The 21,067-nt window shown below is 48.0% G+C and overlaps 1 protein-coding gene across 1 annotated transcript in view; it reads left to right on the top strand.

The window, feature by feature from the left end:
* The first annotated feature begins 2,060 nt into the window (after positions 1 to 2,060).
* LOC143981732 (interferon-induced GTP-binding protein Mx2-like) overlaps positions 2,061 to 21,067 on the top strand; it is a 79,480-nt gene continuing 60,473 nt past the window's right edge. The window contains exons 1-3 of the mRNA XM_077479782.1: positions 2,061 to 2,161; positions 4,898 to 5,055; positions 12,695 to 12,747. Of these exons, the coding sequence (XP_077335908.1) occupies positions 4,941 to 5,055; positions 12,695 to 12,747 (168 nt within the window). The 5' untranslated portion in view covers positions 2,061 to 2,161; positions 4,898 to 4,940. The remainder of the gene's footprint in view (positions 2,162 to 4,897; positions 5,056 to 12,694; positions 12,748 to 21,067) is intronic.

The following is a 21,067-nucleotide window of genomic DNA, read 5'->3' as shown; positions in this document are numbered from 1 at the left end:
GAGTAATGGAGGATGCAGGGAGTGAAGTGATAGGGGATGCAGATTGTGGAGTAATGGGATGTGTACAGAGTACAGAATGCAGAATAATGGAAGCTATAGAGTATAGCGTAATGTGGGTGCAGAGGTACAATCAGGGTACAGATAGAGTAATGGGAGATTGCAGGTGATGCAGAGTTCTGAGTAATGGGGAATGCAGGGGGGTGCAGAGTGCAGAGTATTGAGGGTTGCAGGGGGTACAGAGGTACAATAAGGGTACAGATAGAGTGATGGGAGATGCAGATTGTGTGCTGGATAATGTGGAATGTGGGGAGAGCAGAGTAAGGTATAAGGGGGGTGTAGCGGCACAGATTGCAGCGTAGTGGGGTGTGCAGGGGGTACAGATTGCAGGGTAGGGGGGTACAGAATGGGGGGTATAGGAAGTGCAGGGCAGTGGGGGAGGGGTGCAGAGAAGGGTGTAATGGTATGTAGTGGGGAGTAGAAAGTGTAGGGTAGTGGGGAGGGGTGCAGGGGGTACAGAGTGTAGGGTAGTAGGGAGTTCATCTAGAGGGGTGGGGGGCATAGGAAGTTCAGAGTGTGTAGTATTGAGGGTTTCAGGGGGTACAGAGGTGCAATGAGGGCACAGATAGAGTGATGGGAGATGCAGATTGTGTGCTGGGTAATGTGGAATGCGGGGAGAGCAGAGTAAGGTATAAGGGGGATGCAGGGGCACAGAGTGCAGGGTAGTGGGGGGTGCAGGGTGTACAGAGTTCAGGGTAGTGGGGGTATAGGAAGTGCAGGGCAGTGGGGGGGGGGGTGCAGAGAAGGGTGTAAGGGGTTGTAGTGGGGAGTGCAAAGTGTAGGGTAGTGGGGTGGGGTGAAGAGGGTACAGAGTATAGGGTAGTAGGGAGTTCAACTAGTGGGATGGGGTGCAGAGTGGGGGGTATAGGAAGTACAGAGTGCAGGGCAGTGAAGAGAGGGGCGTACAGGGATACACAGTGTGGGGTAATGTGGAATTCAAGGGGTGCATAAAAGAGTGTAAAGGCGTATGTAGGGAGTACAAAGTTCAGGGTAGTGGAGGATGCAGGGGGTACAGAGTGTAGCAAAGTGGGGAGTACAGAGTGAAGGGTAGTGGGGAGGGGTGCAGGGGATACAGAGTTGAGGGTAGTAGGGGGTGCAGGGGGTAAAGCTTGTAGGGTAGTGGGGGGGGTGCAGGATATACAGAGTTAAGGGTAGTAAGGGGTGCAGGGGGTACAAAATGTAGAGTAGTTGGGGTGCAGAGTTTAGGGTAGTAGCGTGTACAGAGTGTGGGGTAGCAGGGGGTACAACATGTAGGGTAGTGGGGGGTTCAGGGGGTACAGAGTGTAGGGTAGTGGCAGTTTCAGGGGATACAAAGTGTAGGGTAGGGTAGTGGGAGGTTCATGGGGTACAGAGTGTAGGGTAGTGGGGGATGCAGGGGGTACAGAGTGTAGGGTAATGGGAGGTGCAGGGGATACAAAGTGTAGGGTAGTAGGGGGTTCAGGGGATAGAAAGTGTAGAGTATTAGGGGATGCAGGGGGTACAGAGTGTAGGGTAATGGGAGGTGCAGGGGATACAAAGTGTAGGGTAGTAGGTGATGCAGGGGGTACAGAGTGTAGGGTAGTAGGGGGTTCAGGGGATACAAAGTGTAGAGTAGTAGGTGATGCAGGGGGTACAGAGTGTAGGGTAGTAGGTGATGCAGGGGGTACAGAGTGTAGGGTAGTAGGGGGTTCAGGGGGTACAGAGTGTAGGGTAGTAGGTGATGCAGGGGGTACAGAGTGTAGGGTAGCCCCCTGTATTTTTCCAGCTGCATACTTGGCTGTGTGCCTGGAGTTGAGGTTCTGTATTTCCTGTGATTGGTATTTGCGGTCAGCATGCTGTGTTTGTCAATGGAAGGGTTACAAAGACGATCGGTGTGGTGATTGTGAAGCACAGTGGAGGGGGGGAGCGGTGTTGCTGATGCTGCTTTGGTCCAGCACACATTCAGTTTCATTTCTCGGGAAGGGATGAATTCTCCATCCTCTGCCATCTGAGGTTTCACTTTCCTTTATCTAGAATAGCAGATGGAGGGGGGGGGGGGGGGGGGGAGGAAGCAAGGAACATAAATGAGCAGAACAGGTGAGAGATTCTTCATTCTGCACTGAGATCTGCGAGGTGACGGAGTGCGGTGAGTACGTCTCCCATTGAGATGACACATTATATTTAAAAAGCAGCCATACACCATACAACCTGATTGTACAATCTCCTATAGGATTTGCCATCAACCATGTAGTGCAGGGAACTGCCTGATTGGATACAATTTGTATGGATTGTTTTTCCTTATATTACTTTGTGCTCATACATGCTTCAATTTTATTATCCGATGGATAATGCATTTCAATCAAAACGGCAAACAATCGAATAGCCATAGCTTTCCTTCCAAATGATTTCAATCGGGATTGGTCAGCCAGGGCAGAAAATGATCAATTGTGTTGCTTTGACAGGCAGAACCGACGTGCTTTTTCCGTGGATTCAATCGTATTTCACTCACCAGATAGATGAGATCGCATACTAGCAGCAGAGATTAGATTGATTATTCTTATCAAGAGAAATCAATTGGAATATAAATTGATCATTAATCAAAATGTACAATCAGATTGTATAGTGTATGGCCGGCTTAAGGCTGACTACCTAACCTGCAGTACAAATCAAATGAGTTTCCATAGTTCCCTGTAGGCACTGTTTGTAGATGTTACTGTGAGCTACACTGTGCACGAATGGGCGTGACCCTTGAGCTTGCCCACCCACAACCCGGAACGTCGGAGGGAAGAGGAGAACACCAGCTACCAGGGGGAGAGAGAGGGGTAAGGTAAGCAGGGGCGACCCGTCCATTAAGGGCACATGGGCGCCTCCCCCCTCCCCCATCCATGCATCTGGCCCCTTGCAGGACACATGGGTTCCAATGGGCGGGGCTGTTTTTTGAAGCACCTGATTAGAGCCGGAGGCTATAACAGGCTTCAAAATAGGGTGGGCTCAGGGAATGCGAACCAAGCCCACTCAGGTGTGTTACAATACCGAATGAACATTTGCTATTGTAACACTGATATTCCCCTCGACCAATCAGGGAAGCGGTCACCTAATTAGCTGAAAGGGCAGGCAATCCTATTGGACTCCTAGGCGGAGGGGTGGAGCCGCATGGCGGAAGCCGCTGTGATGGAGGAGAAGACACCGGAGCCACTGCCCGCCACCTAGATGGGGCATAAATGCCTGACCAGCTGGAACACAGCGAGATGGGGGGGGGGGGGGGGGGTGCAGCTGGCTGCTCGGGGGTTTGGAGTTGTTTTATAGCCCTGCTCAAAAGAAAAAACACCATGTTTGACCATTGTTACAGAATCACATTTGTGAGGTCAGGCACTGATGTGGATGAGAAGGCCTGGCTCGCAGTCTCTGCTCTAATTCCCAAAGGCGTTCTATCAGGTTGAGGTCAGGACTCTGTGCAGGACAGTCAAGTTCCTCCACCCCAAACTCGCTCATCCATGTCTTTATGGACCTTGCTTTGTACACTAGTCCATATCATTTGGTGGAAGGGGGATTATGGTGTGGGGTTGTTTTTCAGGGGTTGGGCTTGGCCCCTTAATCCCAGTGAAGGAAACTGTTGAGGCATCAGCATACCAAGACATTTTGGACAATGCCATGCTCCCAACTTTGTGGGAACAGTTTGGGGATGGCCCCTTCTTGTTCCAACATGACTGCACACCAGTGCACAAAGCAAGGTCCATAAACACATGGATGAGTGAGTCTGGGGTGGAAGAACTTGACTGGCCTACACAGAGTCCTGACCTCAACCCAAAAGAACATCTTTGGGAGACTGCGATCCAGGCCTTTTCATCCAACATCAGTGCCTGACCTCACAAATGTGCTTCTGGAAGAATGGTCAAACATTCCCATAGACACACTCCTAAACCTTGTGGACGGCCTTCCCAGAAGAGTTGAAGCTGGTATAGCTGCAGAGGGTCGGCCAACTCAATATTGAACCCTACGGACTAAGACTGGGATGCCATTAAAGTTCATGTGTGTAAAGACAGGTGTCCCAATACTTTTGGCAATATCGTGTACTTTTGTACCATGCAATGGCTTTACAGTGCATTTTAAAAAGTAGCGCTAGCACTACTTTTGGTGTGGTGTGATTTCAATATGAATGGGCTGAAACTGCACGCCGCACAGAACTGCATGTGAATCGCAGAGGAACGCATAGTTCTCAACTGTCCCTGATTTGGAGCAATGTCCCTCTGTCCCTCATTCCTCCTCATTTGTCCCTCATTTAGGTCTGATCTATATAGTTGTATATAAAATGCACTTTTTATCTTTCTAAAAATGTTTTCCACCCCTAAACCTTTCATCCGATTCCTAAATTGCTGCATTTGTACATTTTAAAAGCCAATATAAAGGAATAGTAGTGGTAAAAAAAATAGTCCTTGTGGATTTAATGGACCTTTTTTTGGGGGGGGTTAATTCTCCTTTAGGGGGTGTGGCGGGGGGCGTGTCCTATGCCAACATACGTTTGCTGGTAGGTGTCCCTTATTCCCATCTGAAAATGTTGGGAGGTATTGGGAACGCCCAGCGCATTCCCGTGCGATGCGGATGCAGGCATGGTGTGACCCGACCCATAATGGGTAGACAGCTTGAGAAGAGAAGGAGCAGTCCAGCACAACCACTGCAATAAAGGAAGCAGAACCTGCCGGTGTAATGATCAGCCATGGCCACCAGGAGTAGCATTGTTCACATCAAGCTTTTCTCCTTCACCCTCTAAGTATAATCGGGGTGTATAGAGAACTCTACTATACAGTGGATATAGATCCACTCCCATTGCTCAGAATGGTGAATGCAGAGACAATGATATGTCCTTATCCTTCCTTCCCTGCAGGTACCAGAATCCAGACATCTTATCTTGCCCCATACTCTGTGCCATGTCTAGTCAACCTCCATGCCCCCCTGTGGAGCAGGTCCTTGTGCCCCCCATGAAGGTGAAACTGCCATCTGTCGTTGGTGAAGTGAATCCAGTGAAGCTACACGTTAATGGAGGTAGGATTGTCAATCTACTACTTAATAATAATAATAATTATGGATACACCCGGGGCCGTTGATGGGGGGGGCACCAATCCTCCTGTAGGGGGCCCAGCACACATGGGGGCCCAGACAGGGAGGGGGATTGGTGCGGAGGCAGAACCAGGCCCTGTGCAGCTCTCTGCAGCAGCTAAAAGCCTGTCTCTCCTCCTCCCACCAGCTTTCAGCTGCTACAGGGAGAGAAACACAAGGCGTTGTTCTGTAATTAGGGTCAGCATGTAAAGCGCCCGCTATTTATATCTAAATCTTATGGGGCATTTATATGTAAATTAGGTCGGCAACCCGCTGCGGTTCATATGCAAATCAGGGCCCCTCCTCTGCATGCCCCCCACCTAGAGGATGTAAACAGCCACTTCTATGCCCATCGAGCCTGCCGCCAGATACTACACTTGCAGAGTGGGCTCAGCCCTGCACCGGAGGTAAGTGGGGGGGGGTTTGCTTGGGAAGCTAAGAAGAACAGGTAGAGTGCAAAGATAGACACACTGAAGGAATCACAATGGGTACAAAGATATTGGGGGGGCGGGTTGTGTGCAAAGGTGAGCATAGGGAGCATGTAGAGGTAAACGGGGTGGGGGGGGGGGGTTGAGGTGCAGAGGTTAGCAGAGGAGGTGTTTGAGGTGCAGAGTTGAATGAGAAGGGGGGAGGGGTTGGAGTGCAGAGGAGGGTTTTGGAGGGCAGGGGTTAGCAGAAGAGGGATTTGGGGGGCAGGGGTTAGTAAAGGTGGAATTTGGGGGGCAGAGTTTAGTAGAGGGGGAATTTGGGGTGCAGAGGCTAGACATGAAGGGGTTTGGGGGGCAAAGGTTAGCAGAGGGGGATTGGGGGGCAGGGGTTAGTAAAGGTGGAATTTGGGGGGCAGAGGTTAGCAGAGGGGGGATTTTGGGTGCAGAGGCTAGACATGAAGGGGTTTGGGGGAGCAAAGGTTAGCAGAGGGGGATTGGGGGGCAGGGGTTAGTAAAGGTGGAATTTGGGGAGCAGGGGGGATTTGGGGTGCAGAGGCTAGACGTGAAGGGGTTTGGGGGGCAAAGGTTAGCAGAGGGGGGATTGGGGGGCAGGGGTTAGTAAAGGTGGAATTTGGGGGGCAGAGGTTAGCAGAGGGGGGATTTGGGGTGTAGAGGCTAGCCGTGAAGTGGTTTGGGGGGCAGAGGTTATCAGAGGGGGGATTTGAGGTGCAGAGGCTAGACATGAAGGGGTTTGGGGGCAAAGGTTAGCAGAGGGGGGATTGGGGGGGCAGGGGTTAGTGAAGGTGGAATTTGGGGGGCAGAAGTTATCAGAGGGGGGATTTGAGGTGCAGAGGCTAGACGTGAAGGGGTTTGGGGGGGCAAAGGTTAGCAGAGGGGGGATTAGGGGGCAGGGGTTAGTAAAGGTGGAATTTGGGGGGCAGAGGTTAGCAGAGGGGGGATTTGGGGTGTAGAGGCTAGACGTGAAGGGGTTTGGGGGGCAGAGGTTAGTAGAGAGGGGATTTTGGGTGCAGAGGCTAGACGTGAAGGGGTTTTGGGCGGCAAAGGTTAGCAGAGGGGGGATTGGGGGGCAGGGGTTAGTAAAGGTGGAATTTGGGGGACAGAGGTTAGCAGAGGGGGGATTTGGGGTGCAGAGGCTAGACATGAAGGGGTTTGGGGGGCAAAGGTTAGCAGAGGGGGGCTTGGGGGGCAGAGGTTAGTAAAGGTGGAATTTGGGGGGCAGAGGTTAGCAGAGGGGGGATTTGGGGTGTAGAGGCTAGACGTGAAGGGGTTTTGGGCGGCAAAGGTTAGCAGAGGGGGGATTGGGGGGCAGGGGTTAGTAAAGGTGGAATTTGGGGGACAGAGGTTAGCAGAGGGGGGATTTGGGGTGCAGAGGCTAGACATGAAGGGGTTTGGGGGGGCAAAGGTTAGCAGAGGGGGGCTTGGGGGGAAGGGGTTAGTAAAGGTGGAATTTGGGGGGCAGAGGTTAGCAGAGGGGGGATTTGGGGTGCACAGGCTAGACGTGAAGGGGTTTGAGGGGGCAAAGGTTAGCAGAGGGGGGATTGGGGGGGGGCAGGGGTTAGTAAAGGTGGAATTTGGGGGCAGAGGTTAGCAGAGGGGGGATTTGGGGTGTAGAGGCTAGACTTGAAGGGGTTTGCGGGGGGCAAAGGTTAGCAGAGGGGGGATTGGGGGGGCAGGGGTTAGTAAAGGTGGAATTTGGGGGGCAGAGGCTAGACGTGAAGGGGTTTGGGGGGGCAAAGGTTAGCAGAGGGGGGATTGGGGGGCAGGGGTTAGTAAAGGTGGAATTTGGGGGCAGAGGTTAACAGAGGGGGGATTTGGGGTGCAGAGGCTAGACATGAAGGGGTTTGGGGGGCAGAGGTTAGAGGGGGGATTTTGGGTGCAGATGTTAGACGTGAAGGGGTTTGGGGGGCAGAGGTAAGCAGACATGGGATTTGGGGAGCAAAGGTTAGTAGAGGAGCCTGTCCTGTCAGATAGGCTGTACGTGAGGATGGATTACAACCTGCAGACCACATTTTAGGGCTTGTTCACACCAGGTGCAGTGTGACAACACATGCAAAATCACGTCTTTTCCTGAACTGCACAAAAATGCACGTGGGTGCCGTTAATTCTTAATTACACTCGCATGCATTAAAAATATGCAATTGCATGTGTGGGAGTGTGTAAAAAAAGGGCGCACATTTAGCTGCACCTTCTAGTATCAGTCCTCAGACTGATGCGCCCCGGGGGCCGTGCGCAATTCTAAAGGGTGCCTTGACTGAAATAAGGTTGATTAATTCACTTTATTACGCCGCACGCTGATATACGTGCTAACTTTGAAGAGGGATATTGTTGTTAGCAGGTAGCTGCCATAACCCCGGTATCCTCTTCTTCGGCTGGCAGTAAGCTTTCCGATAATAGTGGTCTCTGTGGCGGATTCTCCGCAAGATCACTTATATGAACGGCGGGAGAGGGTCCTCCGCCACTTACCACAGCCTTTGGCAGTGGCGGAGGCGATCGGATGCTTCTCCTTCTTGGGTATGGAGACAAGTGAGGGGAAGATGGCCCCCACCCGTCTCCATACCATTGCAGGGCGGGAGGGACGTCAAAACGTCACTCCCGCCCATAGCTTTTTAGAGGGACAATTTTTTTTTTTTTAAATGACAATTTTATTGTTATTTTTTATTGCATTTTAGTGTACATATGAGATCTGAGGTCTTTTTGACCCCCACATCTCATATTTAAGAGGTCCTGTCATGCTTTTTTTCTATTACAAGGGATGTAAACATCCCTTGTAATAGGAATAAAAGCGACACAATATTTGATTGTTTTTTTAAAGAACTGTGTAAAAATAAAAGGTAAACTATTTTAAAACGTGCCCCGTCCCGCTGAGCTCGCTCCTCTAACTTAAAACCTGCAACCTGTAGAATTTTTTAAACGTCTCCTATGGAGATTTTTTAGGGTAAAAGTTTGTCGCCATTCCACGAGCGGGCGCACTTTTGAAGCGTGACACGTTGGGTATCAATTTACTCGGCGCAACATTATCTTTCACAATATAAAAAAAATAATTGGGCTAATTTTACTGTTGTCTTATTTTTTAATTCAAAAATGTGTATTTTTTCACAAAAAAGTGCTCTTATAAGACCGCTGCGCAAATACGGTGTGACAGAAAGTATTGCAACGACCGCCATTTTATTCTCTAGGGTGTTAGAAAAAAAAATTATAATGTTTAGGGGCTCTAAGTAATTTTCTAGCAAAAAAAAACAAAAAACAGTTTTTAGCTTGTAAACAACACATCTCAGAAAGAGGCCCGGTCCTTAAGTGGTTAATAAAAGGTCTGCTGTGGCCATTTAAACCCATGTCACCCAGTGTGGGGTCTTTATTTAGAATGGTTGACGAATCGTAAGGCCCGTACACACGATCTGACTTTTTGACAACAAACATGCAAATTACCTGTTTTAAGACAACATCCGATGGCGTGTACGCTCCATCGGACAAACTTTTTCGCTTTTCATCAGACTTTTGTTGGCTGTGCGAACGGACACATTTTTTCGACAACATAAGTCCGATGAAACAAAGTCCAATCATGTGTACAGAAAACCATCGGACTACAAACGCGTATGCTCAGAACCAAAGCAAAAGATCAGACAACAATACAGAAGTTGACCAAAGGTGGCGGTAAAGAGCAGAAAAAAAACACGTGATTTGGTGAAAGTTGTGTATGCTTAACAAGTTCACGGCCAACGCCCTTTGTACATAAATCCACGGGAAAGTTTGTAGAAAGTCCGATCACGTGTAAGAGGCCTTAAAGTCATGTTGGGACATCAAGATAGACATCTGTATTGTGCCCATAGACCTGTTTTTCAGGAAAGATTGGTTTATTTTTACCCAATGTCCTCAGAACACTTCAGGTAGAATGATGGCCAAAGAATGAGGAACTACGAGCTCTCGAGTCTAAACATTCCACAGATCACTCCACTTGAATGTATAGCAGGTGAAGTGGATGGCGGTGGAGGGGGGGGGTGGATTGCGTAAATGGACAGGGAACACGTCTTGTACTCGTTCAGAAGTTCCAAAGTCCTATTTCTGTATAGTTGAGTGCAGGATGTTTTTTTAACCATTTCAGCTCTGGAAGATTTTACCCCATCATGATCAGGCCATTTTTGCTATTTAGCACTATGCTATTTTAACCACTTCAATACCGGGCCTATTCTGGCACGCCTCTCCTACACGTAAAAATCATAATTTGTTTGCTAGAAAATTACTCAGAACCCCCAAACATTATATATATATATATATATATATATATATATATATATATATATATATATATATATATATATATATATATATTTTTTTTTTTTTTTTTTTAGCAGACACCCTAGGGAATAAAACGGCGGTCATTGCAACTTTTTATCTCGCACAGTATTTGCACAACAATTTTTCAAATTTAAAAAAAAAAAAAAAAAACGTTTCATGATTTAAAAAATAACAAAACAGTAATGTTAGCCCATTTTTTTATATAATCTGAAAGATGATGTTATGCCGAGTAAATAGATACCTAACATGTCACACTTTAAAATTGTGCACACTCATGGAATGACGCCAAACTTCAGTACTTAAAAATCTCCATAGGCGACGTTTTACAATTTTTTACAGGTTACACATTGAGAGTTACAGAGGAGGTCTAGAGCTAGAATTGTTGCTTGCACTCTAACGCACGTGGCGATACCTCACATGTGTAGTTTGAATGGCGTTTACATATGTGGGCAGGAATAACGTGTGCGTTCGCTTCTGAGTGCGAGCTACTGGGGACAGGGGCATTTAAAAAAACTAATTTTTTTATATAATTTTTTATTTAACTTTATTTTTTTTATTTTTACTTTTATTTTTCCAACTTTTTTTTTTTGATCACTTTTATTCCTATTACAAGGAATGTAAACATCCCTTGTAAAGCCGCGTACACACGGGCGGACTGTATGGCCTACTTAGTCCGTCATACAATCCGACGGACAGTCCGTCATACTTTCGAATGAATGGACTTGACCACACACGGCACTTTTTGAGCGGACTAATACGGCGTACTAAGTACGCCGTACTATCCGCCCTACTTTTGAAATGAACGGACTCGCCCACACACGTGGAGGAAAATCCGCTCATTTCGAGTGCGTCTCCAGGTAGGCAGGGCCCGCGAAGGAGACGTCGCTTGCCCCGCCGCCTGGTATGGACTTAAAGGGGAACCCCAACGCCGAAAAAAATCGGCGTGGGGGTCCCCCCAAGTCCACAACAGACCCTTGTCCGAGCACGCTACCCGGCCGGCCAGGAAAGGGGGGCGAGCGAGCGCCCCCCCCCCCCCTGAGCCGTACCAGGCCGCGTGCCCTCAACATGGGGGGTGCCTTGGGGAAGGGGGGGCCGCGCGGCCCCCCCACCCCAAAGCACCTTGTCCCCATGTTGATGAGGACAATGGCCTCTTCCCGACAACCCTGGCCGTTGGTTGTCGGGGTCTGCGGGCGGGGGGCTTATCGGAATCCGGGAGCCCCCTTTAAGAAGGGGGCCCCCGGATACCGGCCCCCCACCCTATGTGAATGAGTATGGGGTACAATGTACCCCTACCCATTCACCTGTAAAAAAAAAGTACAAAAAAAAAACACAACACACGAGATAAAATACTTTATTGCACAGCTCCGGGGGTCTTCCGTCTTCGGGGGTCTTCTCGCCGCACTCCTCCGCTATCTTCTTGTAGCTCTTTTGCTAGCGGAGGAGTCCGGCTTTCTTCCTCGCCGCCGGCCTCTTCTCCCGACTTCGGGGGTCTTGTCCCCCTCTTCGGTTCTTCTGCCGGGCCACCGCGCCTTCTTATAGCTCTTTTACAGGCGGTGGCCCGGTCTTCTGTCGTCGCCGCCGCCGCCTTCCGTTCTTCTTCTTCTCCTTCTTCTCCAGGAGATGTTGACTCGACGAAATGTGTTTCGGCGGACTAAGTAGGCCATACAGTCCACCCGTGTGTACGCGGCTTAATAGGAATCATTCATGCCATCTCTCCTCCAGGCTGGAAAGCATAAGATCGTGAAAAAAATTTCACCAATTCCACGCTGACAGCCGCGTCTGATCGTGGCTTTGTTTACTTACGGGAACCCGGGCGTGACGTTATGACGTAAAGATGCCGGACCACAACCATGGAGCAAGAAGAAGAGGATTGGAGGCAGAAGAAGATGGAGGAAGAAGATGGAAGAAGAAGAAGATGGAGGAAGAAACCGAAGGATGAAGAAAGGAAGAAGGAAGAATACCAGAAGAAAGAAGATGAAAGAAGAAGACTTTAATAAAGGAATTATCAAAAACTGTCTTTTGTCATTTTTAACACTTTGTCACTTTTTTGGTGAAATGGTAGGGTACCCCCTTACCATTTCACATGGGGGGGGAGGCCGGGATCTGGGGGTCCCCTTGTTAAAGGGGGCTTCCAGATTCCGATAAGCCCCCCACCTGCAGACCCCCACAACCACAGGCCAGGGTTGTGGGGATGAGGCCCTTGTCCTCATCAACATGGGGACAAGGTGTTTTGGGGGGGACCCCAAAGCATCCTCCCAATGTTGAGGGCATGTGGCCGGGTATGGTTCAGAAGGGGGGGGTGCTCTCTCGTCCCCCCCACTCTTTTCTTGCAGCCTGCCAGGTTGGGTGCTCGGATAAGGGTCAGGGTATGGATTTTGAGGGGACCCTCATGCCATTTTTTTTTGGCGCAGGGTTCCCCTTAATATCCATACCAGACCTGAAGGGCCTGGTATGCTCTTGGAGGGGAAACCATGCCATTTTTTTTTTAATTAAAGTCGCCTGGCCTGGGGACGACTTAAAGTAGTTTTGTAAGTCGCCCCAAGTCGCGCTGTGATTCACACTCAAGTCGTGTCCAAGTTGCCTCCCAAAGACACGCTGGAATTAGTGTTGCCCCTGTGTGAATGGACTGTTAATGATACAGCGTGCACTATTATCAATTTCGCCGCCATATTATGTGTTGTGCCGGTTCATACGCTCACTTGATAATTTATCTGGTGCACAAATGGAGGTATGAACCGGCGCAGCTCATTCATCTTAGTAAATCAGCCCCAAAGTGCATGCAAATGTATTTTGTAACTGAGTACTATTAATGTTGAGATTTTTTTAAACATCTTCAATTTCAGGAGTTATCGCAACAGAAGATGTAGAAGAAGGAGCAGGCACAGCAGCTGAAGTGGTATGTAGACGTTTAGTTCTGTACGTTGTTCTTCTTTTCAATAAATTATTTTATTGGGTTTCGCAAAGTAGAAAATACAAATTGTGGGGTGAAGTGTAAAAAGGAAAAAATAAATCTAGGCCAAATATATAGAAAGGACATGTTCCCATCTTTTTGAGATGGGAACGAGAAACAATTATTAGCAAAAACATGTAGGCATAGAACACACCCCCGCGCTACGCCCCCTTAATGGAGAATTATAAAAAAAAAAAAAATGATTTAACCACTTCAGCTCTGAAAGGTTTACACACACCCCCCCCCCCCCTCATGACCAGACCATACGGCACTGCGTTACTTAAACTGACAATTGCCCGGTCGTGCGGCGCTGTACCCAAATAAAATTGATGTCTTTTTTTTCCCCACAAATAGAGCTTTCTTTTGGTGCTATTTGATCACCTTTTTTTTTACACTATAAACAGAAAAAGACTGACAATTTTGAAAAAAAAAAACTATATTTTTTACTTTCTGCTATAAAACACATCCAATAAACAAATATGTATTCTGCTACATGTTTTTGTTAAAAATAAAATCCCAATAAGCATATATAAATTGTTTTGCGCACAAGTTATAGTGTCTACAAACTATGGGATATATTTTTGGATTTTTAAAATTTTTTTTTTACTAATAATGACGGTGATCAGTAACTTATAGCGGGACTGCAACATTGCGGCAGACAAATCGGACACTTATGCCGCATACACACGAGGGAATTGTCCGGCGTACTTAGTCCGGCAAACAATCCGGCGGATAGTCCGGCGGACTTTCTACCGAATGGACTTGGACACACAGAAAGTCCGGCGTTTGCTAGCTCGATGACATACAGCACATACGACGGGACTAGAAAAAGGAAGTTCAATAGCCAGTAGCCAATAGATTCCTTTTTCGCACTTGCTTCTGAGCATGCGTCATTCTTAGTCCGCCGGAGTAGCATACTGACGAACGTATTGTCCGCTGAAACCCAAGTTCGATGGAAAGATTGGAGTGCAAAACTACTTTCTAGGTCCTCCGGACTTTATGCTGGAAAAGTCCGCTGAAGCCCTCACACGATCGAATTGTCCGCTGAAATGCGTTTCGGCGGACTAAGTACGCCGGGCAATTCGCTTGTGTGTACGCGGCATAAGTGACACTTTTGAAACTTTTTGGGGACAAGTGACACTAATACAGTGATCAGTGCTAAATAATATGCACGGTCACTGTACAATATTCCCTATGCACGCATTCGTGGAAATGGCTGTAATAATGCTGGGTGCTGAAATGATGACATGCTAGAAACCACTGACAATTCCTTAGGAGGGTCCAAAGCTTTATTTACATGGTCACACAATACACATATGGCAACTTTTCGGAGCCACGCAGGGGCCCTACGTTGGCGTATTTGTACTGTATGACCATGTAAATAAAGCTTTGGACCCTCCTAAGGAATCCTTGGTGTGCTGATAAAATTGCTCTATTCAGATTGTCACTGTACTAATGACACTGGCAGGGAAGGGGTTAACATCAGGGGTGATCAAAAGGCCAAATGTGTGCCTAGGGAGTGCTTACTAACTGTGTGGGGGAGGTGCTTGTACTGTGGGATGGCAGAGATCTGTGTTCCTGCTTAGCAGGAAGACAGGATCACAGCCTTCCCTTCTGACAGAACAACGATCTGCCTTTTTTAAATAGGCAGATCGCCGTTCTGCCTGTCTCCTGAACGATTGGCGGGTCCCAGCGGATATCGCGTCCTCTGCACCCGCTGATTGGCTCCCGCTGTGTCCAATCACAGTGGGAGCAGGTCGCCGGCGGCACGTATGCGTGTCCCAGACCCAGAGGTGCAGAATCACATACAGGTATATGATTCAGCCCATAGCGCTCGCCGGGTGGTCAGCATTTGGTTCAACTTATTTTTATTTTTTTTCTAACCTCTACTATTCCTTTATATCGGCTTTTGCGATTTACAAATGCAGCAATTTAGAAATTGGATGAAAGGTTTAGGACTGGGAAACACTTTTTGAAAGACAAAAAGTGAATTTTATATCCAGTTATATAGATCAGTCCAAAATGAGGGACAAATGAGGAGGATTTAGGGACAGAGGAACTTTGTTTGAAATCAGGGACAGTCCCTCGAAATCAGAGACAGTCGGAAGCTATGGAAGGGTGTCAGTACTAGGGCGATACTGTGTAACATGCACACCGTTGCGTACAACTGTACAACCCAACCTTAAGGCCCCATTCACACCTGAACGTAGCATTTTCAGGCAGAAAATTGTGCGATTTTGCGGCGATTTTGTCCAGGGCAAAAGGTCACCAATGTAAAAAGAAGAAAAACACTCAAATCTGCCCGATTTGAGCGACAAAAAAGGGTCCAGAACTTGTTTGAGCTTCAGGCGTTTGGCTTCAGGCAACATGGAGTGGAGATGTGAACCATCTCCATTGAGAATAGTTTTTTTTTCCCCTCCAGCGTTTTGTAGCTTCAGGCTTCAAGCTACAAAACGCTCAGGTGTAAATGGGGCCAAAGGGAACAAACAGGGAATAACTAGAGATTTTGAAGAGAATGTTATGAAAGATTAAAAGGTACAGTAGAGAGTATCGCAAACAAACCAAAATGTCCAGCACACTTAGTTGGGAAGAGGGTTGGTCCACACATTTGCATATGTGTGAGCCACAGTGCCCACGTCAAGGTAACATTTTGTCAAAACTGGTCATTCTAACAAGCAGTTTTATCATGCTTTCATATATCAGGGTCTCCATAATCTGATCCTTAAAGCGGGAGTCCACCGGGACTCCGCGTTTTTTTTTTTTTTTTTAAAAGCCAGCAGCTACAAATACTGCAGCTGCTGACTTTTAAATAGTGACACTTACCTGTCCAGCGCGCCCGCGATGTCGGCACCCGAAGCCGATCGCTCGCTCGGCTGCCGGGTCCCGCCGCCATCTTGGGTATGGGAATCAGGAAATGGAGCCTTTCGGCTTCATTTCCCGGTTCCCTACTGCGCATGCGCGAGCCGCGCGGCGCAATCCGGACGGTCCCCGCTGCCTCTGGGAGCTGTGTGTTTCCCAGCAGGCAGCGGGGCACTTGCTGAAGGGGGCGGGCGCTTGCGGAACGGGGGCGTAACCTACGCTCGTTCCGCAGAGAGCTAGCCCGGAAGTGGGTGCAGTTACCTGGATTATCCAGGTAACTGCACCCCCCTCCCCCCTGAAAGGTGCCGATTGTGGCGCCGGAGGGGGGGGGGATTCCGATGAGCGGAGGTCCATTTTAGGGTGGACCTCCGCTTTAAGCTTGTCAAAATTAATGGCTGGGGATTTCCAGGATTGGTTGTTATTTATGTGCAAGCTAAGGGAAGGAGTACATGACAAGTGGTGCCGGAAAGGACAGGGTCATATTAAAGTTAGAAGGAGTATGATTGGTCAGTTTAGGAGAAAGGCAATGTGACGGATCCCATGCTCAAAGGAATATGTCCGCAGTATAAGCTTCCCTTGTCTGGTACCAGCACGATCCATGGTCCCTTAGCCCACCCAGTCACTTATCGAGGCATCAGTGTAGGGTGGTAAGAAGCATAAGATTGTCTATTCAAGCACAGGTACAAAGAGATATACACTCAGGGGACAATCCCCACTCTTTGCATAATGACACAGGGCGGGGTAAACTTTACTTCCTCCACTAACATGACACACAGGTGTATTCAACTTTCCAACAGTAGACTGTCTTTAGGAGGGGCTGCTGGAGAACCCCTCCCGTCTAGCATCTAATCCACATATACATCCCATAGTACTTTGCTCCCAAGGCAGACAGAAACAATAGAACAATTTGATACAGGCACTTAACAAACACATAACAACCCCCACCCCACCTCAAACTATCTAGCAATGGTCTGAGACACAATGAATTTATCTTCATTTATTTTTGGGGGGATATTGTCCAGAAATATTACTGTCCCAAGTCAAAGAGCCCCTTCATTCTTTAAACACAAACCACACATATAGAACCCTGGATAACAGGGGTAAAAGGAAATGCTGAGTCTGGGGTGATTGTACAGGGAGTCTGGTTAGTGCAGACCCGACTTGGGTTCTCGGTCACCTTGTGCTCCTAATAGACACAGGAAGACCCATAAGAGGGGCTGGGGGAGCTGGACAAGGAGTTTCCAGAGCTCTCCAAGGTAAGCTGGGTTCCGCAAGCCCTCTGCTCAAAGTGACTCTTGTCACAGGCGAGGTCTAGCAGCATATGAAGAAAGAACAGTAGGAGTTTCTTCTATTTCGCAGCTGAAGTGTAAAAAGCTGGATACAGGATCTGACACCCTTGAAGATTTTGTGTTTGTGCCCATCAATTCCATTTCATTTTGGTGTCTGTTAGGGCTTGTGCCTACAAGCTTTGGGTTGCAATTGCAGTACACTTTTGACATTATTATTATACAGAATTTATGTAGCGCTAACAGCGCTTACAATCTAAAGGGAGACAGTACAGTTATAATGCAATAATATACAAAAGGGTTAAGAGGGCCCTGCTCATAAGGAGCTTACAATGTAATAGCCCGGGGCAGGTGGTACAAAAGGTTTAAACTGGCGGGGGGGGGGGGGGGGTGAGCTGATGAAAGTGATAAAAGTTCAGTTACTTGGAGGCGTGATAGGCTTCCTTGAAGAGATAAGTTTTCAGGGAACCCCTAAAGGCAGCCAGAGTAGGAGATACCTGGACAGATTGAGGTAGAGAGTTCCAGAGGATGGGAGAGGCTCTGGAGAAGTCCTGAGGAGGAGCATGTGAGGAGGAGACAAGGGAGCTAGAGAGCAGGAGGTCATGAGAGGAGCGGAGAGGACGGTTTGGGTGATATTTGGAGACAAGTTTAAATTTAATTTAAGAAGCCAGTGGAGGGATTGGCAGAGAGGGGTGGCAAACACTGAACAGTTGATAAGGTAGAAGAGTCTGGCGGCAACATTTATGATAGACTAAACGGGGGTAGTCTATGAAGAGGTAGGCCTATGAGAAGGGAGTTGCAATAGTCAAGGCAAGAGATAATAAGGGAGTGAATGAGTAGCTTGGTGGTTTCATTAGTTAAAAAGAGGCACATTTTAAAGACGTTATGGGGGTGATGTCTACAAGCTATTGACAACCAGGGCTCGAGTCCTGCGGGAACGCATGGGAACGGCGTTCCCGTACTATTTCCACAACGGGAACGCCATTCCCATTAGCTGCCTGAGGCTATGCCACTCCTCGGCTGCCCGAGTGACTGGTTGCTAGGCTAGGGTCGCTCCGCGTCTAGCAACCAGTCACATGACGTCGGCCGTACACGTGGGCACGCACTGGCAGGAGTCAGTGGGTAGTGAGCATACGGCCTCCAGCGCAGCCAGCCACAGACACACGCTGCTTGGATCCGGACTGTCTCCCTCCCCTTTACCCAGTGCCAGACAGTCCTGGCCTCCTGGGGCCTCAGCCACTGCACTGCTTCCAGTTTACTTCTCTCCCAAGAAGGGAAGAGGATACCAGGTTAGTCACTAGTGTGTTATTAAGTTGCACTCTGCAATACCCTGCCAATACTCTGCAATACCCACCCTGCCAATACTCTGCAATACATACCCTGCCAATACTCTGCAATACATACCCTGCCAATACTCTGCAATACCCTGCCAATACTCTGCAATACATACTCTGCCAATACTCTGCAATACATACTCTGCCAATACTCTGCAATACCATGCCAATACTCTGCAGTACTCACCCTGCCAATACTCTGCAGTACTCACCCTGCCAATACTCTGCAATACATACCCTGCCAATACTCTGCAATACATACTCTGCCAATACTCTGCAATACCATGCCAATACTCTGCAGTACTCACCCTGCCAATACTCTGCAATACATACTCTGCCAATACTCTGCAATACCATGCCAATACTCTGCAGTACTCACCCTGCCAATACTCTGCAGTACTCACCCTGCTTATACTCTGCAATACATACCCTGCCAATACTCTGACAATACTCTGAAATACCCTGCAAATACTCTGCAATACATACCCTGCCAATACTTCAGTTTGAGAAGCTTCTTAGATCATTCAGAATTCATTGATGGGTGCATTTGACCTGCAGTTGCCCTCCTTCTGACTTGGACATTAATGCCAAGTGTTTCCTGATTAGATGAGGTAGAAAGGCAGACCTTGCCAAGTGGCTGATCTCCTGTGTTGAGAATCCAGCAGGCCTGCTGCCCAGCACAGGACCCAGAAGCTAATGGAGATCACTGGAGTGGTGGTGTCTACTTCAGTGATGGGGCATCAGCCAGGTAATGTATATACTGTACCTAGTTACATTGGTTTAAGTTTGAGCATTGTAACTATGTATAAAATATCCATATCTGGAATTCTTCTGAACTCTGGGCTGGAGCACACTACAAAGGTTAATGGCTCGCTATGTCTAAAGATGACGGAATGAGGAGAAATTGTCCCGCATTGTTATTTTTCCAGCTTGGAGTTCAGCCTTAACTCTTACAAATTATTATTATTATTTTTTTTTTTAGATTGGGGAAGAGTTACAATCTGAGTCAGGTTTTCATTTCAGTCTTTGACTCCATTGGGGGGTTCTCCCTCATTTCATGTGATGCCCACACTTTGAAAGGAGGAGTGGGGGGTTGTCACCAAAGCAGGAAAGCATGGACAGTAATACAAACATTGTCAGATGTTCTAACCCTTTCACACCCTACTAAAAATATGTTTTTGCCTATGTTCCCTTGGAGAGATTTTCCTTCACAGAGTTAGAGTCTTCTTGAAAACTAACATTGGAACAATTCTCTCCTGAGCCTTTCATTCAGAACCACAGATCAGATCTGGCACGTACACGATATTACCAAAAGTATTGGGACACCTGCTTTTACACGCACATGAACTTAAATGGTATCCCAGTCTTAATCCGTAGGGTCCAATATTGAGTTGGCCCACCCTTTGCAGCTATAACAGCTTTAACTCTTCTTGGCTGTCTATAAGGTTTAGGAGAGTGTCTATGGGAAGTTCCACCCCAAACTCACTCCTCCATGTCTTTATGGACTTTGCTTTGTGCACTGGTCCAAATCAGTTGGTGGAGGGGGGATTATGATGGAGAGTTGTTTTTCAGGGGTTGGGCTTGGCCCCTTAGTTCCAGTGAAGGGAACACTTAAGACATCAGCATGCCAAGACATTTTGGACAATTTCATGCTCCCAACTTTGTGGGAAGAGTTTGGAGATGGTCCCTTCCTGTTCCTACATGACTGTGCACCGGTGAACAATACAAGGTCCTTAACCACCTCAATACTGGGCACTTACACCCGCTTCCTGCCCAGGCCATTTTTTCATTTTTCATTTTTTTCAGCACTGTCACATTTTGAATGACAATTTGCGTGGTCATACAACACTGTAACCATGTGAAATTGTTATCATTTTCTTCACACACATAATGCTGACTTTTTGGTGGTGTTTAATCACTCCTGGGTTTTTTATTTTTTCCTAAAAAAAAAAGAAGATCAAAATTGTGAAGAAAATGTATTTTCTTTGTTTCTGTCAGTAAATTTTGTAAATAAGTAATTTTTCTCCTCCACTGATGGGCGCTGATGAGGCGGCACTGATAGGCTGCACTGATGAGGCTGCACTGATGAGTTGCCACTTATGGGCACAGATTAGGTGGCGCTGATGAGGAAGCATGAATATGCTGCACTTATGGGCACTGATAGGTGGCACTGATAGGCAGCACTGGTGGGCACTGGGCACGGATAGGTGGCACTGGTGGGCACATATAGGCGGCACTGATGGGCATTAATGGGTGTCATTGATGGGCAACATTGATAGCACGCACTGACTGGCATCACTAATGGCCACTGATTGCCGACACTTGTGGGCACAGATTGGTGGCAATTGTGGGCACGGGTTGGCACTGATTGCTCGCAGTGGTGGACAATCACTGCTGGCACTGGTAGGCACTTAATTGTAATCAGGGCACTGATGATCAGTGCCCCGATTACATACTTAGCTGTCCCCTGTGAGGAGATGCTACTGATCGGCTCTCCTTACCTCACACTCTGAGTGTGAGGCGAGGAGCTCCGATTACCAATATCTCTGTGTTTACATGTGACTGGCTGTGATTGGACACAGCCGATCACATGGTTAAAGAGCCATGTCTGTGGCTCTTTACACAGATCTGGGTCACGCCCTGTCCTAGCAGCAAGGAGAGGCCCTGATCCCCGCACTGCGCCCCCTCGGATTGCACAAGAGCAGTCATTCTGGGAAGCCGCCATATGACCTCCAACCAGAACGAGAGCCGCACTGCCCAGCCATCATTTGATGGTGGGTGGGCGGC

Source organism: Lithobates pipiens, unplaced genomic scaffold (genome assembly GCF_037356315.1).
Source record: "Lithobates pipiens isolate NorthernLeopardFrog02 unplaced genomic scaffold, aLitPip1_a1.2 Scaffold_16, whole genome shotgun sequence".
Taxonomy (NCBI): domain Eukaryota; kingdom Metazoa; phylum Chordata; class Amphibia; order Anura; family Ranidae; genus Lithobates; species Lithobates pipiens.
Note: the sequence above shows the minus strand (reverse complement) of the source record. Positions and strands in the feature narration are given on the sequence as shown.